The sequence below is a fragment of the Pan troglodytes genome, chromosome 12 (genome assembly GCF_028858775.2).
Source record: "Pan troglodytes isolate AG18354 chromosome 12, NHGRI_mPanTro3-v2.0_pri, whole genome shotgun sequence".
In the NCBI taxonomy this organism is placed as follows: domain Eukaryota; kingdom Metazoa; phylum Chordata; class Mammalia; order Primates; family Hominidae; genus Pan; species Pan troglodytes.
In genome coordinates this window covers 72115491-72133276 of record NC_072410.2, presented here as the reverse complement: position 1 = coordinate 72133276, position 17786 = coordinate 72115491, and the positions used below count along the sequence as shown (strand labels likewise).

The following is a 17786-nucleotide window of genomic DNA, read 5'->3' as shown; positions in this document are numbered from 1 at the left end:
CTATTTCTCAGTATTGTCAACTTTATGGACCTATTTGCTTAAAGAAAACAAATTCTAAGAAATGTGACAATTGATGAATGGTAGCATCTCGTGTCTTGCTTTCTTTTTGTTTCTTTACATAATGATTGTTCAAATGAAGGCTATAGACAAACTGTACATGATTATTAATGCATTCATCATGTGAACATTAAAATGCAATATTTTTTCTAAGCAATGATATAATTATTAGCTAAACCCTTCTTTATTTGAATTTTAAGATTTTAATGATAGTGCCAACTTAATTGTTTTCTTTAATCATCACTGGCTTATTTATTAAGCTAGCTTTTAGTCAGTAGCTTGAATTCTATGATTCTCTTTGACCATTTATTTTAGTAATTGAAAAATATTGCAATTAATTCTTTGAAGTTATCTTTGGGCAAATGTCTTCTGAAATGAATGGCTCACCTTATGCTCCAGGAAATGTTCTAAAATGGCAATTGTCCAACTATAACAATAACTTAGCAATTAAATCTTAGGCCAAATTAACTTGGTTTATCTGAAGAGACAGTGTGTGAAGGTTCCTTGGAACTGGTCAAACCACTGATAGAAATGTTGAGTTATGTCTCTGTGCCTGTTTCTGGTTGATCTTCCTAAGGTAGGATTATGTTAGATTTTCTATTAGTAGGTTACAGTCAAGGACGATAACTTACACTAACACATCTAGAAGCATCTTCTCATGTGTGGCTATTCAAATCTGGTTTATTTCTCATGATATTGTTCACAGATGCTCCCAACCAGTTATTATCTGAGAAAACTGAGATCACTGAAGAATCATGGTATAATTTCCATTGGTAGACATATTTTTCCTCCCTATTATATGTTACTTCAACTGGCTCAGTGACCTGGAATTGCTTTATATAACCTTGGCATAAAATCTAAGAGAAACAATAGATTACATTTAAAAATATTGTATGTTTTAATCAAAGACAGGACATAACGTTTACAAGATGTTGCTAAAATTAGAGAACGAGGTGCAAAACATTCCTATACCATGGCTCTATATTTTTAAAGAAGCACATATTATACTATGTGTTATATATTAAGTACATAATGTGCCAAGTATTATGTGCTATAAGGGCATTTAAGACATTAATAAAACTTTTCTGTGAAAATTGAAATCCTAGGTTACTTTTATATATTTTCTTTTTCCTTTAGCCCCCAAATATGAATACTATTTCTGATTAGGAACAAAATGTTGTTCTGAAAGATATTCATTCTATTTTGAGAGTCAAAATTAGTAGGAAATTTAGCCTGTAAATTAATTTAAAATGTACATGATGTATTACAAATATATGATCTAGTGTAGCTTTATCCTAAATATTGGTGGGATTGGTATAAATTATATTTTACTTTTACCCACTTTTGATTTTTTAATCACAATAGCAAAGAAAAAACATTGTAGAAATTATAGATGATGAATAGAAAAAAAAAACTAAAAATTACCTCAATCTCACCAGCAGATATAAACATTTAGAGGGATATACTTCCAGAAACATAATAGAAAAGCAATTTTGTTATGAAGGTCCCTTGCCTGTTCCATAATTGATAACTCAAAAAAAAATAGGAGATGCTGATTACTTCTTCACTGCCTATTGGCTGAACTAATTTTAGTTAATTGATTGCATAAAGAATTACTTGATTACCAATATATTATTTTTAGCAGTATAAAATTTCTCAGTTAATTTATTAAACAGAATTTATTTTATGGGGTTTCTAAAATTTTTATTTACTGTACTCATCATAATGGTCTAACTCCATATTTATCTGCCTATTTCAACACTATTAGGTGAATATGTCTGAATACTAAGAGAACACCTGCATTATTTGATTAAAAAATTTCTTTTTTATTTTCTTTACTAGAAACTTTTATAATTCATGACAAATCTGTAAAAACAACTTTAAGACATGTCATTACAGTATGTTAGTTCTATAATATTTTGGTTTTAATTTTTACATGCATAAACTACTTCCTTTGCACCCACTGAAATGTAAAACATTTTAGAATTATTTAAGTTGTATAGAAGTTCATATTTATTTACACTGCAAACTTCCTGGTTCCAAAGCTGGTTGATTTCTCCATGTATTTGAAAAGTTAATGGGTGCACTTCACTAGAAACCTACATTCTTCATAAGCAACATTTAAAAGGGATTTTGTTAACTCATATCTTAAATCATGCATTTCAAAAGCAATTTTAACTATAACATTTATCTGTAGAAAAAGGCAATTGTCTTTGAAATTTAATTAATTTCAATAGTACTATGCATAAAATATTTCGAGTCTGTATTTAGACTGATATCCTGGGAAGTGCAATTGGAGAGTGAAGAATTTCCACAATTGTATGAATGATGAACTCAAAGAACAAGTAATAATAAACAATCCAATTTTAAGTACATTAAAAATAAAGTAATTTAGCCTTTTAGTATTTCTTACTTATCTTCAGGAAAACTGTTTTCATAATGCATTTCTTATCCATCTTGCTTTTTGCTCACATTGTTAATAAGTAAAAGAAGTGGATAAGAGTTCTGAGCACACAAAACATTTCAATCTCCAAATTCTTTGACCGTCCCCATGATTTAAAGAGCCTTGCCCACTTGACTTATGTACCACATGTTAGCCAGTAATATGTTGAACAGATTGTAATTCTCATGGGTATTTTATAGCTAAACTGAAAACAATTTTCAGTCAGACAACATATAGAAAAGATGCTTGTGTAGAAAGCTTGCTGCTCCTACATCTGCTCTGAGGAGAGTGTATCATGTGGCCTCTATTCTAATGACAGCTATTTGGATCATCAGTGGATCCAATTGGATCCAGCAACTGGATCATCTGCCACCAAAACTAAGATCTGGTGAGTAGCTCATGGGGTGACCTGAACTGAAAGATTTGTCCAACGGGACAAGGATAAGTAATAGATTCACTAGATTCTCTTTCTAGAAAAGTTGAATATACAACATATAGAGAGTATACAGTCAGTGAAAGGGATGACAGAAAGAAAGAGAGAGAGCAGAAAGGAAGAAAAGGAGGGAGGAAGGCAGGGAAGAATACAGTAAAGGAAGGAAGAGAAGAAACTCAAAACAATGGAGGAAGTGGGGTACGTTTAGAAGCAGCTCTTCATAACGACAACAAATAAAAACATCTGGCCAACATGCTGTGTTCTCTTAGATTTGGGGATATTTATATAAAAGAAACTCCCTTTTCACAGAAACTAATAAGAGAATATCAAGTTTAGAATGTTTCTTCTAAAACTTTCTTGGATTTTATAATACTTTTTACCTAGGCAATTGTTATAATGCCGACTCTCAACAATTGAAGAGAATTTGATCAATTTGGTCAACACTCAAGAATGTTGCATTACTTTGAGAGTCTTTGCAGTATCAATAATGCTTAACGTGAATAAATTAATAACTGTGCTTGGTTTCAACATGCATTCTTAAACTGCACAAAGGAGTAGTTTTTAGAATATCACAGCATTTTATATTCGCATATAAGCAATCAATAGATTAATCATTCACTAAAATAGACCAAAGCAATCTACTTTTCAACCACTCACACTATCATTCTGTTGCCTAATCCATGTAGCCATCTAAATATGCAATGAAAGCTGTATTCTTCTTTACAATTCTCATAAGTTTAAACATGTGGATAACTTAAATGGGCTTCCATTTATTTTTATTCCTTTTTTTTTTTTTTTTTTTTTTTGAGAGGAGTCTTGCTCTCTCACCCAGGCTGGAGTGCAATGGCGCAACCTCGGCTCAGTGCAACCTCTGCCTGCCAGGTTCAAGCAATTCTCCTGCCTCAGCCTCCCAAGTAGCTGGGATTATAGGCACCTGCCACTATGCCCTGCTAGTTTTTTTGTATTTTTAGTAGAGACGGGGTTTCACCACGTTGGTCAGGCTGGTCCTAGAACTCCTGACCTCAGGTGATCCACCCGCCTCGGCCTCCCAAACTGCTGGGATTACAGGCGTGAGCCACAGCACCCAGCCTCAATTTCGATATTATTCTAAAGACTCATTGCCATGTGCCAATACACTGCCTGTTTTTATTTGTTTTCTGTCAGAAATCTATGTTCATTCTTTACATTTTACATGCAATTTTTTTTAGATTTTTGCTGAAAATAATAATTTATAAGCTTTCTTTTCATTCCCTTCACATATACTTTAAAGTAAAACAAAACAGAAACAACAACAAAAAACAACAAGACTTCTGTTTTCTTTATTTATACTTTGAAGTTCCCTTATTCCTTGAGCAGCTTCTATCCTAGGCAGGTGGATAGCACCAGTCACTGACAGGCAATGACTGGCAGAACTCCACAAATCAAGTGACTGCTGTGTGAAGGCAGAGGCGAAAGACTCCCTTTTACAGTTTTCTGCTCTCAGGCATCAAGCAGCGACTCTGAACTGAATATTTACTTTATGTTAACAAGCTCCAGCCCCTAGAAATTTCCTCATATCTTTTTAAGTAGCTTCTCAAATGGCAGCCTGATCAAAGCAATCTAATATGGCTTAAGTGCCAGTGGTTGACATTTTGCATTCTTTTATTGCTTTCCATTTTTATCTACATAAAAATTGGTGATAACTAATATCCATTTGATCTTTTCATTCTGGTAATAAAATGGTAATACAAAGATCTTATTATCTACTCCAGACATCCATCAAAGTACATTTTTCAAAAATATACTATGCGAAGTGTTTCTTCCCTATACCCAAGTCAAAAGCGAGGTTAAGTACTTGTCCTTAGATGCCCCTTCTCTCCAATACTTGGGCACTGGACTGCAAATAGGAATTGAACTTCAGCCCTTGATGCTTTGTTCACACTAATGTTATATGTAATTGTGTTGTCTCTGCCTCTTAAATACACTATTTTCTGTGAGACGCCAAAATTACTTGGAAGGTCTGCTTAAATATTTTTTTTAACTCCAGAGTTTTTATTCTTCTAAGAAGACAAGAAAAAAGATAACGGAAGAAACAATACTGGAAATGAAGAAGTAAGAAGAGTGAATCTTAATAGAAAGAAAGGAAGTGCAGGTAGGTGGGAGAACAGACAAAAGTAATAAGGCATAAAGAAAGCCACATAATGCAAACAAAACAAGCCCCAGAGATCATGAGTTTATTAAATCTATTTTTATATGGATGCAGAAGTGTCCCTGAGGACGGGTTTGGTGGATCACGCCTATAATCCCAGCACTTTGGGAGGCCAAGGCAGACAGATCACCTGAGGTCAGGAGTTCGAGACAAGCCCGGCCAACATGGCAAAACCCCATCTGTACTAAAAATACAAAAATTAGCCAGGCATGCTGGTGCACGCCTGTAGTTCCAGCTACTTGGAAGGCTGAGGTAGGAGAACTGCTTGAATCTGGGAGGCAGAGGTTTCAGAGAGCTGAGATTGCACCACTGCACTCCAGCCTGGATGAGAGAGCAAGAGTCCATCTCATAAATAAATAAATAAATAAATAAATAAATAAATAAAATAAGCGAAGTGTCCCTAAGCCTTCCAGTGAACAAGAAGGTCATTCTGTAATTATGCCATTTATTTGGAAAAACAAAAAGAATAGAAAGCATAAGAAAACCAAGAAACACAAAAGGCTCCCTGAATCCACTGAATCCACTGCATATTTAAAGTAGTTACTGATATGACAATTAGGACTTACCTACAGTTGATAGGAGCAAGTTTAGTTTTCAAAATTTCAATGTATTTACACCTCAAAAGATTATAGGTCTAACAATTTTTAAGGTTACCAGAAGAAGAGAGAAAGAAAAAAATGGCACTACTTAATCATGCAGTACATCACAAAAAAGGCCAAATTTTCAGAAAAAAAATACGTAGAAACACATAGCCTAATGAGTTTGGATGTATTGTTTGGAATTATTGGGCACCAAACTTGAAATTGAGACCATCATTATAACTCTGAGATTGACATTAGGCTATGTGCTTTGGCAGATATAAAGAATGCAGAATGAGACTAATGTCCTGTACAGAACCTACTAATAATGCACTTGAGAAAATTTCACAAGCAATAGAAAATTCTTTTTGCATTCTTTATCATTTTTAAATGACTTACTAAAGTCAATTAATACTATGGACCAGGCAAGAGACTGTAAAACAGTCACCTTCTCATGCAAATAATTCACGTGCTAGTCACAAAAGCACCTTGTTCAATATGATTTAAGGTTTCAACAATGATTTGTTAATATTTAGTTTTTGTTAGTACAGATTTCTTTGATGATTTTTAAAATAGTCTACAATTTGTGTTCCTTCGTTAATTCAGATAGTTTTTTTCCTTTTTATGTTAAAAGAATGTGATTGTACAGTCCCTTCCCATCTACCCTTATTAAAGTATCCTTCACTGTCTAAGAAAGAAAGAGGAGGCAAGGGTAATCTGATTGTCCTTCTATTCCTATCCTGGACAGAGGAGAGTGGTGAGCCATGGATAATTCATTTCTGTGCTCACCTTGCAGCCCATGGATTTGGAAACACTGACCTTAATCTAATCCCAAATTGCAGATAAACATATTTTAGCAATGGTATAAGCTAATGAGCATCAATAAACTGAGACTCGTCTGGGATTGTGTGCAGTCACACTCTGTCTGTAATCTGAAAGATCAAAACATATATTTGGCAGTGAAATGGCCATTATTCAGAGAGACAGCTTTTTAAAGAAAGTACCCTATCTATAGCTGAAAATAAGCTTTTTTATTTTTAAATGAAAAGAGGCTCTCTTCTTCCATTTAAGGATGCTTGACAGCTTTTCTTCCCAGGGGGGGATATGGTAGCAATAAGGAATCTGACAGAGATAACACTTGGAATTCAGATCTGGCCTTTCTCAGAGGAAATTTTAACAAAGGGCTGTGCCCTAGCATGTCCATGGAAAACTCTGTCACTGCATCTAAACTACTGACACAAGAGTGGCTGAAAAAGAAACATTCATTCAGGTTTGAATACATGTAGCTAGACCCTCTACCCTCCTCACCTCCCACACATTTTTCACTGGCAAAGATTAGATAGTCTGACACTATGTATATTTTCCACATAAAGTACAAATGCTGTAAACTTGGTGGTGGGGTAGGGAAAGAGAAAATGACTATAGGAAACATCAGCACAATTTTAAGTAAAAGTAGAAAAGTGTTTCTGGGGAAGTTTCCATTCAAACTTAATAACTTAGAGTTTAATATTAGTCTTTAATGTAAGATAATCTTTTATGTTTTACTTTGTATATTTCTTGTGATAATTTTCTTAAAAGATATCAATTGAGGTATTTCATATTAATTTCACAATACAGTCGATAGCTTAGGTATGGTACAATTTTTAGAGATAATGGTGTTATCGGCTGTGATTTAATAAACGTACATTAATTTTCTCAGTCTCAGACAAACCTATGGCTCACAGAGGACACATGTAATAACTCAGTCTTTCATTAAACTGCAAGTTATACTGAGATACAGATATTGTTAATTTAGTTTTTATTGAGTACAAAATGCACTCCAAGTAGAAATCACTGCTCATTTAATCACTGTGTGTTAGGTTTGCATTATCTGGAATGTAAATTCCTCCCTTTCCTCAAAGGTGAGTCTCTTTTATGGAACTTGGGTTTCTTACTACACCTGCTCCCTATTCCCCAAATAAAACAGAGGAAAAGGAAATGAAAATGTTACCTGTTCATTGAATGCTCTTTCCAGTGACTGCTGTCAAGTTAAGGAATGTGCAGTCCTGTCCGATGTGTACACTGGAGGCTCACAATCATTAATTGAATTCAAGTATCACATACTCATTAAAAAGGGAAAACAATTCACTAAACAGCAAAAACCTTTGTCCTCAAAGGTATTATTCTGTGGAATATCCAGAGGAAAAATAAGACTGTCCTCAATACCACAGTCTCATGATATAAGCCAAATGGCAAACGAGTCTAACAAGGGTAATTATACTATAAGCACACATTTTAAAAATCATTGATATAGCCACAGAATACAGAATCACATGTCATTTGAATAATTTTCATTAATTGCTATACTTTGCATAGTTATATTTTGTAAATTCAAAAATTCATGCCTTGTTGCATGCTTCATATAAATAAAATAAAAAGAGTACATAAGGTAGAGGTCTAGAAAGGAATATTGGTCCCCACAAGGATTTTCTAGGATGCATGAGGGATCAAGAAAACCTACAGCCAGGCAAAGAATATTTTGTGAATTGCCACTTTGCCTGCATCTATGCCCCCAGCTGAAAGCAAACTGGACCTGGTATTAGATGTGCAAAATGTATATCCTTTTAGGAATGCATGGAGGAGATAGAGTTGGAGAGGAGATTACATATATTTGAAAAATTCCACTTATGTGAGAGCTTTGACAGGTTATTTTCAGGAACTATTTTGTTTGAGATCTTTTTAAATGCCTGGGATATTGGTTGTAATTTACTAACTTAATTTTTAATAAGTCATCATTCTGTTACTTTTTTATTGGTCTGATTGAACAAACTCATTTTAATATTATTTTTAAAAGAATATTAAATATATGTGGATAGAAATATGAGTTGTAAGAGGCACAGTGTTTGAAACAGTACGTACTTTATTAGGAAAATAGTCTTGTTTTCGCAAGTTTAAGACCTCTATTTGTTCCTCAGAGGATGCCTTATTGCCACTTGAAAACATGGCCAATGCTTTGGGAAGTAGACTCCATCAACTCACATTCAGCATTGTTTTGAGAATAGAAAAAAATTCTTTACTGTGACAGTGAGAGATTAGAAATTTGTTAGAACCATTTTATTTAAATTGCTCATGACTTTGTGTTGTGATCATTGGAGATTTCTTAATGTGATCAGCAAAACCTGGAAAGGAAAAACCTGAGCATTCATGTACAGAAATAAATAAGTTTACACTTAAGATAATGCTACAACTCAAAATAAAATCACAGTCCTTATATCCTTTCAGATTTTCATCCAAATTCAAAGAAAACTCAGTCCATGCATCTTTTCAGACTCATCAGTTTGCATGCATGTCACAGATTTGAAGGGTTTTGGTTATTTTTGCAGAGATATGATTAGGATGTAAAAATTCATCATATAAACATTCTTAATGATCAAGGAAGAACGTTTTAGACGAGTAATTTTCTATGTCTATGTAAAACTTTAGATGGGTTTAATAGTAACTCTCGAAGTAAGAGGAATTAAGTATTTTTTTTTGTATTTGAGTTAAAAGATAAAGACAAAAGAAAATAAGATCCACAATATTTTCTCCTATTTGGTTATGAAGAGAACAACTGGAGTCTACAAATGCCACTTGCAGTATCTAAAAGTCTATAAGGTGCTGGCACATTCTGTTACAAAACACTTGTCACCTCTTTTTCCATATAGAGGTAGGAACTGCAGTGGGAAAGTCTTCAGCTGTACAAATTTAAAAATGAATTTTTACAACCCAGATGATGGACTGGTATACTTTAAAAGTGAGTTCATGAGTTTTATAAACACATTTCTCTTGCTCTCTCTCTCTCTTTTTCTTGACTAGCTTACATCATAATGGAGGAATAACATTTTAAAAATTTTGAATAGGCACTTACTGGAATTACAGTTAATCCTGATACAATCTAGATGGGGAAGAATAGATGAAAAATGAAAATTCATCCTTCAAGGTAATAGCTGCAGACATCCAATAAAATTACAGTCCACCCTTCCGGGGACAGACACATGCAAATATGGCCACTCCATATCATTATTCTTTACATACTTATAAAGCCCAGATGTTTTGTTATAAAAGTTTACCATTGGAAACAACAATAGAAGGTTTTAAAAATGGCCAATTCAAACAAAGCTACATGGTGACAAATCTAAGTGAAGTAAAGAATTGTTAAATGTCAAAGATGTTTGGCTTAGACTGGCTGCAACTTTCTCCCCATCTATGAAAGAACATATCATTGTTTTCCGCAAAATGTAAAAGTGCTCCGTCACAATGGGGTACAGTGCAGCTTCAGCTAGGCTCAGACATCTTGGACCTCAGAAATCTAATATCCCACAAAGGCCAACAGAATCCTTCAGAATTGCAGTGGTCAAATGGAAAGCAAGTTAAAATTATTCTTATCTTACCCTAAGGGTTTTTGTTTTGTTTTTAAATTTTATTTGCTTGGGCATAAAAAGGTAACTGCCAGATGCTGGCTGCATTCCATACCTTGCGTTAATTGGAGGAGGAAAGAAACAACTGTATGTTTCCTTTAGAAACTCCAGTGGCTAAGGAGCAGTCATTATTCAAGGCATACAAGCCTATGCCTCTCTTAGGAGCTAACAGTGTTATCTCTGTGTAATAAGTGTCATGGTTCCCTTGATTTTCCTTTCTTGATTTTCCCTTTCTTATACTTGCTTTATATAAAAGTAGCTACTATAAGAACAGAACTTCTGGTATGGGTAACACAAACTGTAATTATAGTGGTTATTTTTAAAAGACTATGTAGGATGTTTTATATTTATTTTATATGTATTTGTTGGTTTGGGTTTTATTATTTAATGCCTTTGGGGAACATAAAAAAAAAAAAAACCTAGATTCTGTTTCCATATAGCTGAGTTTGTCATGTGTCGTCAACCGCATCAGAAAAGTGGTTGCAAACAGCCAAGGACCAGCACCTACACACCTCTTTCTACAGAATGCTTTGCTGTTCGAAAATTCTCATGAGTGTTTCCACTTTGACTAACAGCAGCTTTACTGCATGCAATTAGGCGATTTGTTTTGATTAGCTTGTAATAACCTGTCATCGTCACTAGAGGGTACTCTAACAGAACAGTAAAGGAGAGTGCTCTGTGTTCTTAAAGTAGTATTTTTTAACCTTATTATTTAACTTAATTACACTAATATTAATTAAATATAATTATATGCAATAAGATACCAATGGGATAATTTTATATTTTATGAGTTATCATTCTGCCCAGCACAATTTGAAAATGTAGGTGGGGTTTCCACGAATGCCTTGCCTCATCACATTTTATTACTCCTTTTTTGGGGTAAATCTATGTAGTTTCAAATTTCATTTTTCCCTCTCTGTTTATTCATTTCTATATATGTGTGTTTAACACTGTCAAAAATACAGTAAAACCTCATTAATTTTGACTCCTCTTATTTTGAAATAATGATAACACTGAAAATTTGGGCAGAATATTAATTCTTCCTTTGGTATGAGCAAAGATCTCTTAAGAAAAAAAAATAAACTCATAAACAAACAAGATTTTGAAAAGCCAAGTGTGGGAAGAAAACTGATTTCCAATACTTTATGTTGATGGCATAGTTTGCATGAAACAATGTGCTAATTATAATTAATTTTTATCCAACCATTAAAATCAGCCTAGAGAGCCCTTTCCTTGATAAGACTTTCCAAACTATTATGTTTTTGAGTATAATTTATAAAAATAAAAACTGCTTAAACAAATTTTAAAATCTGCAATTCAGACTTTTTCCTAATTCAGCCTGGTTTTTCCCCATAATTCATCCAGATTGGTGAGGTTTTACTGTAATGGGTCTTTCTTAATGCTACAATTAAGCAGGAAAGCATTATCTTTCTGTAGAAGAGCCTGTGTCTCTAGTGTTCTCATGGCTGTTTGCTAAGGGCCGCAGACTTTGGGCATTGAAGGGCTGTGGATCGCTGTTTGATACCAAAATACCACTACACAGTACTCCGAAACAGAAAAGACGAGGTACCACAAAGGTGATTATTCAAAGGAGAAGCCCATGGAGTAGAGTAAGAACAGCTCTTGATCTAGATAACAAAGCAGAAATTTGATATTTTGTGCAAATCCTTTCTAAGAACACATGTTTTTATTTATCTGCAAGGATGTCACCTACAACCGATCCAAATGTCAGTGAATATATCAACAGAAAATTCAGCTTGAGGCAACCTCAGGCTTAATAATTTATATTTTCAATTAACCTCACTGACAGACATGGCTTCTCTTTTAAGAACCCTCAGTGGTAGAAATCACAAAACGGTAAGTTATGTTAAACATAAAAAATAAAATAAAAAATAAAAAGATGCCCCCGAAAACCTCAAATTACTTTAAATGATGGAAATAAGACCATTAAGTGTTTTAATTTTCCATGGCAAACAGGCTACTTGATCAATGTTTGCAGGCAAAATTAAACAAAAGTAAAAAAGTGTTAGTTCAATGGGGGAAGGCAGGTTGTTACCTAGATTGACCGTCAGTTTCACACGTCCTGCGTCTAGCTCCAGGCGGAGGGTGTCAGCAGAGTCTCTAGAAGTGGTTGCCATCAGAATGCCATATGCACGCTGGGATCGGAACCGTAAGGAAACATCCTCAGCCTCTGTGTGCATGACTACGGGGAGCTGAATTTTCATAAACATGCTCCCATCATAGCTCAAAACCGTTGCCTCTAGAGATGGAAAATGAATATGATAAGTTCTTGGATGGTATAGCGCATTAATACTTTAAAGAGGAAAAGGATCATTTATTATCATTTATTTAAGACTTCTAGAACACAATACTACAAAATCAATTCATCTTCTTCAGAAATAAACAAAATTGTGAGCTGGCAAGGGAAGTCACAGTAGAGGACTTCCCTTGTGAGATAATTTGCTAAAGCCCAGAAACAGAGATATCAGCAGTTCCTTTTTTTTTGTTCCCAGAGCACTTTCTACCTATAGCATTAATCATGTTCAATTTTGAGTGTTTGATTATCTGCCCCCCTTCTCAAGAGCAAAGATCACGTTCTTTTGTACAGCCACAGTGTGAGCCTAGTTTGAAACACCAGCAAAGTTGTGGATTTTTTTGTTGTTGTTTTTGTTTGGGTTTTGTTGTTGTTTGTTTGAGACAAGGTCTGTATCCCCTAGGCTGGAGTGCAGTGACAGGATCTCAGCTCACTGCAGCCATGACCTCCTGAGCTCAAGCAATCTTTCCACCTCAACCTCCTGAGTAGCTGGGACCACAGGCGCATGACACCATGCCAGGCTAGCTTATTATTAATACTTTTTTCTAGAGATGGGTCTCCCTTTGTTGCCTAGGCTGGTCTCAAACTCCTGGACTCAAGTGACCCTCTCGCCCAGGTTCCCAAAAGGAACCTGTGCCCAGCCTCCAGCAACTTTTCAATGCATGTTTATGTATGGTAAGCCCACTGACTAGTTCTGTGAAATTAGTCAACCTTGCCTTGGCTCTGAATTATTCATCTGCACAATGAGAGGGTACTGCCAGAAGGTTTCTCAGGGCTTTGATCTGTTCTGAAAACCTGTAGTTCTAGGAGGAGTTACTGTCATCATTTTTTTTTTTTCATAATCTCTGCCTTGATAGAATTATTTTTAAAAGAAAAAAAAAGAAATATGGCTTAACTATAGGAACCAGGCCAATACTTTACCAAAGGTGATGTTCAAAAAGAAAAAAGAAAAACTGATATTACCAAACAACAGATAATACTTCTTTTGAGCCATTATGTTTAGCAAGGTAATTTTTACAAAGGCTTCCTTTTAAGGAACTGTTACTTCCTTTTAAGATTAATTTATAGAAGGGGAGTAACTTTAAATATTATCTATAAGCACAGCCCTGGTGTCCTGAATAAGTTGTCATGCAAAGCAGTAATGATGTGCTTTTGCTACACTAAATAAGCATGGGGGTGGGACTGGGGAGCTTGTGAGGATGTTTGTTACTAAACTAAGGCAGATGGCATCAGTAGGGAAGTTGCTTAGTACTGTCTTAAACACACAAAGAAATGAATAAAAAAAAACTGTTGATGACAACCTGACGGCTTTAAGAAATAGTTAGGACTCCTTAATGTTAAGCACCATATGGTAGTGGAATATTGCAAAACAAGCGTGAATCAGTCTGCTTTCTCATTGGTTCCGATAACTCAGGATGCTACTTAATAAAGAAAAACTACCTGGAATTAAAATGAACCAGGAAATTTTCATTATTTTGCCTACTTACACAGCATAGCAATTAAGTGTACTGATACAACTGTGTTCAATATTAGGACTATATTTAGAGTTGTGGTTTTGTAAGTTTATTTTTCAGAAAGTCAAGTACTGTTTCTATAAGACTTTAATCACTATTTGTTGTCATGATGGGATTAAGTGAGATCCAGAACCTCTCTAAGCACTGAGTGTTCCAGGTCTCCCTGCTTAGGTTAGCTCCCTTCTCTTTTCCATCTACCTCTTGACTTAAGAGATCTCAGTCAACTCATATGCTCACTCCTCTAATATTTATTAAGCGTTCTGACTTCTCTCCTGAGCTGTAGCATTCATTGCCTATTGGAAATTTTCAATTGGAATATGAAATTTCAATTGGAATATTTCAATTGGAATATTATTAAACTCTTAATTTACTCTCTTCAAAAATGAACAAACTCAAAACATGCTCCTTCTTCAGTCTTCTCCATCTCAGTAAACATGATAATCTCATTGCTCAGACCTAAAGCTTTCTGATTTCTCTTACTCTCTCTGCCATGTCCAATCCATTTGCAAGTCTGCAAGTCCTAAAGGCTCTAATTCCAATCCACATTCTGAATTGATTGCTGTTCACCTCTGCCACTAACGTCCCTCAGACTTTGCTCTCATCTCTCACCTACACCACTGTAGTAGCTCCCTCAACTGTGTTCCTACTTTGTAAACCTACAAAGATCAGTGTGACCCTGGCCCCAGTCCATCTCTCTGGCCTCAGCTTTAAGCATGTCCCGCTTCTTGTTCAGTGAGCTCCAGATACACCAATTTCATGATCTCACTGAAGTGTTTGCACTTTTAGATCCCTCTGTTTAAAAATGTTTCACCCCAGATCTTTAAATAGCTGGTTCTTTCAGCATTTAGGTCTCTGCTCAAATGTTACTCCAGAGAGACCTGCTACCCCCTCCAGTTATTCAATATATATTCACCATTTCACTTTGTTGAAATGACCATTTCTTGTTTGTAGAGTATTATCTGTATTTGCCCTTTAGAATACAAGTACCTTGAGGGCAGAGATCAGTCTCTCATACGCATTGCTCTATCAGCAGCAAGTGCCCCCACAATGCCAGGCCCACAGCTGAGCCTCCATAAATATTAATTGAATCAATAATTGCACACATACACACACACACACAGTGAGCTAATTTCAATTTGAATACCAAGCTTACATAAAAGCTTACCAAAGAAATTAAGTATTTATTCTGCTTATTGCAAGTGAAATCTAATTTCAGTACTGTGCATGAACGAAATATGTAATAAGGTCCACTTTGAAGGCCAAAATTGGGCTGCAGAAGATAGGTTAGGGAAGTGTCTATTTATCAAAACAGGGGCCTCATGGTTAGGCAATGCCCTAAGCACTGATAAAACAAAATATGGTCTTTCAAAAATATAGTGGTTCTATATAATATCATATTTTTTCCAATTAGACAAAAAGTTTCCCAAATGGGAGTAAAATCCCAGTGGTCAAAGACCAGTGCAAATAATCAAATTGCTGTTGCTCAAAAAATAATTAAAACCTGAGTGTAAAGTTATAGTGAATTCTAGAGAGAAAAATGCTTGTGGTATAATTTTAAAAGAAATTTGATCTTTACTTTTGTTTTTCCTAAACTAGACAATCATGACCCATATCTGTAAAGCAACAAGTACCCAAATAAAAGTGTAAAAGTCATTATCATGTGTTCAGTTACTTTGGTTTCATATACATAAAAGGATCAAAACAGTGTTTGTTTTCTCCTCTTTATTTAATCTCTATAACTAGGCTCTATTATTCAATAATCACATTTTTGAAATAATCATATTCTTCTGGGAAAAGTAGCTTGATTTGATTGAAAACTAAATAGGGGGCACCTCCTTTAAGAAATACAGATGACTGACAATGGATCATAAATATAGTGTGAAATACAACCCAGAGAAAAAAATAATCAGAATCATTAGCCTTTAACATTCTCCAAAAAGCTGCAGGACTGAAATAATATAGTAAAGTAATAAAACTAGAGTGCCCCCGAGTGTCATGTTAAATAATTCTCAATGTGAAAATAACTTGTTGATAAACGACAAATGAAATCCTAAACGATTCCTCATAATTAGAGTTAATGTTTAATTAGACAAGAAATGGAAAATGCACAGGGTTGTTGTCTAGAATTGCCAAATAAATGGTAAACAACATTTTGACATTTGAAGGTTATGCTATTTGGCAGCATCCTTGAACACTAGTAAAATTATTTCATCATTTAGAATATACAATAATTCTTTAAAAGGCTAATTCCAATACAATACTTCCCACTGGGGGAGAAAACCAGTTTCAACTTTGTCTTCTATATCTCCTTCTCCCTTGTCATTAAGTTTGATAAATTTCCTTTTCTACATTATTCTTTGTTGCAGTCTAAAGTGTACACCTGTGCTCAGTTTTGCCGAAAGGCAGTCACATATTGTGATCAACGATGAAAATCAGACAGGGAGCCAAATTATATTGCTCTGACATCTGTCCCTCCATCTGTTAGAATTTAACAAACAGTATAAAGCAGATCTCTGATTATATCAATGCTCTTATTCTTACATATAACAGAATAATTTTTATATGATCAAGTCTCCACAAATTCTCAGTTTTATTAAAAATAAAGCAGAAGGGAAGGCGCTAAATTTAACTTTTATTCATTGAACATTATTTCTATACTACTCCTTCTTATAGGATCAATACATGTAAAACAAAATACTCTCTTCTTGTCTGCCTAAGTTAGCAAGTATCTTATTCTTTCTTATAAACTCCTTTGCTTCCTTAGGCATGATAAACATCTCCTATAATGCAATTGCAACATAATTTTTCCATGTTGAAATTTCTAAATCCAAGGAGCTGAACATGTTTTTTAATTACTTTGAATAATTATTTTCATAAATTATAAATTATCAATTTTTGCTCAAAGTTAATAAGAAAACAACTTTAAAAGTTCTCTTAAAAAAAGAAACTTCAAGAGTTATCAACTCTCATTTGATCAACAACAGCCTTAAGTGACCAATGTGTGTCTGGAGAAGAAACTCTGTCAAAGCCCCCTCTTTTAAATTGGAAATTCAGAAGTTCAGGCACAATCTTGTGTTGACTGAACTAGGGCATAATAGCCAGAAACTGGGCAGAAGCCAAATTTTGTGGTATTGAGCATGACAACCATCACACATTTCCTTTGCTTTCAGGAGGCACCCTAACGTGAGCAAGAAAATTACTTCTGAAAAGCAAAGGACTCACGCAATACGCATGGGTAGTCCAGTAACAAGAACCACCCAAAAATGCATACAGCCAACCTGGAGACAAAGAAATCTGCAGAAACCTCCAGCCTCCTATCAGATAAAGACGTATGCTGAATCCCAATGATGAAGTTTGCTATTAAATTCTCATTTACAAATCTACATATGCTTGCTGCCCCTTTTTCTAATCATTGCAATATATAAATATTTCTTCTCTCATCCTGGCTCTGAAAGATCTACAATTTCTATTTTCATTTTTGCCACATGTAGTAGCGGAATATTGCCACAGGGTGGTACACCACGCATAGTTAACAGAAAGCTTCCGTAATTCATGTGACAGTTGATTTATACCCTTTTTTCAGCTTCACTTAACCAAGAGGCATCAGAAAAACTGGCAGCTCTCTGGGTGATTAAAATTAAAACAAAACCTTAAATCGTGCAAGTCCGCTAATCTCATATTATGCGTAACTGTATTATACCTTGCAAGCTTTGTTACATTGTTCATCCTTTTGGCAATTTCCAAAAACAAAACTAAACAAACAAACTAAAATTAGGAAGCAAAATGCAAAGAGGAAACTTATAAAGAATATACACCATACTAA

The 17786-nt window shown here is 34.7% G+C and overlaps 1 protein-coding gene across 28 annotated transcripts in view; it reads right to left on the bottom strand.

The window, feature by feature from the left end:
• The window catches only part of NRXN1 (neurexin 1), a 1116221-nt gene that overhangs the window by 604374 nt on the left and 494061 nt on the right, over window positions 1–17786 (bottom strand). For 20 of the 28 annotated variants that reach the window (XM_054678383.2, XM_054678382.2, XM_054678385.2 and 17 more), the window contains 2 exons: window positions 12192–12395; window positions 9586–9612 (listed from right to left, as the gene is read on the bottom strand). In XM_054678383.2, the coding sequence (XP_054534358.1) occupies window positions 9586–9612; window positions 12192–12395 (231 nt within the window). The remainder of the gene's footprint in view (window positions 1–9585; window positions 9613–12191; window positions 12396–17786) is intronic. The other 8 variants (XM_054678388.2, XM_054678392.2, XM_054678397.2 and 5 more) reach the window with 1 other exon arrangement.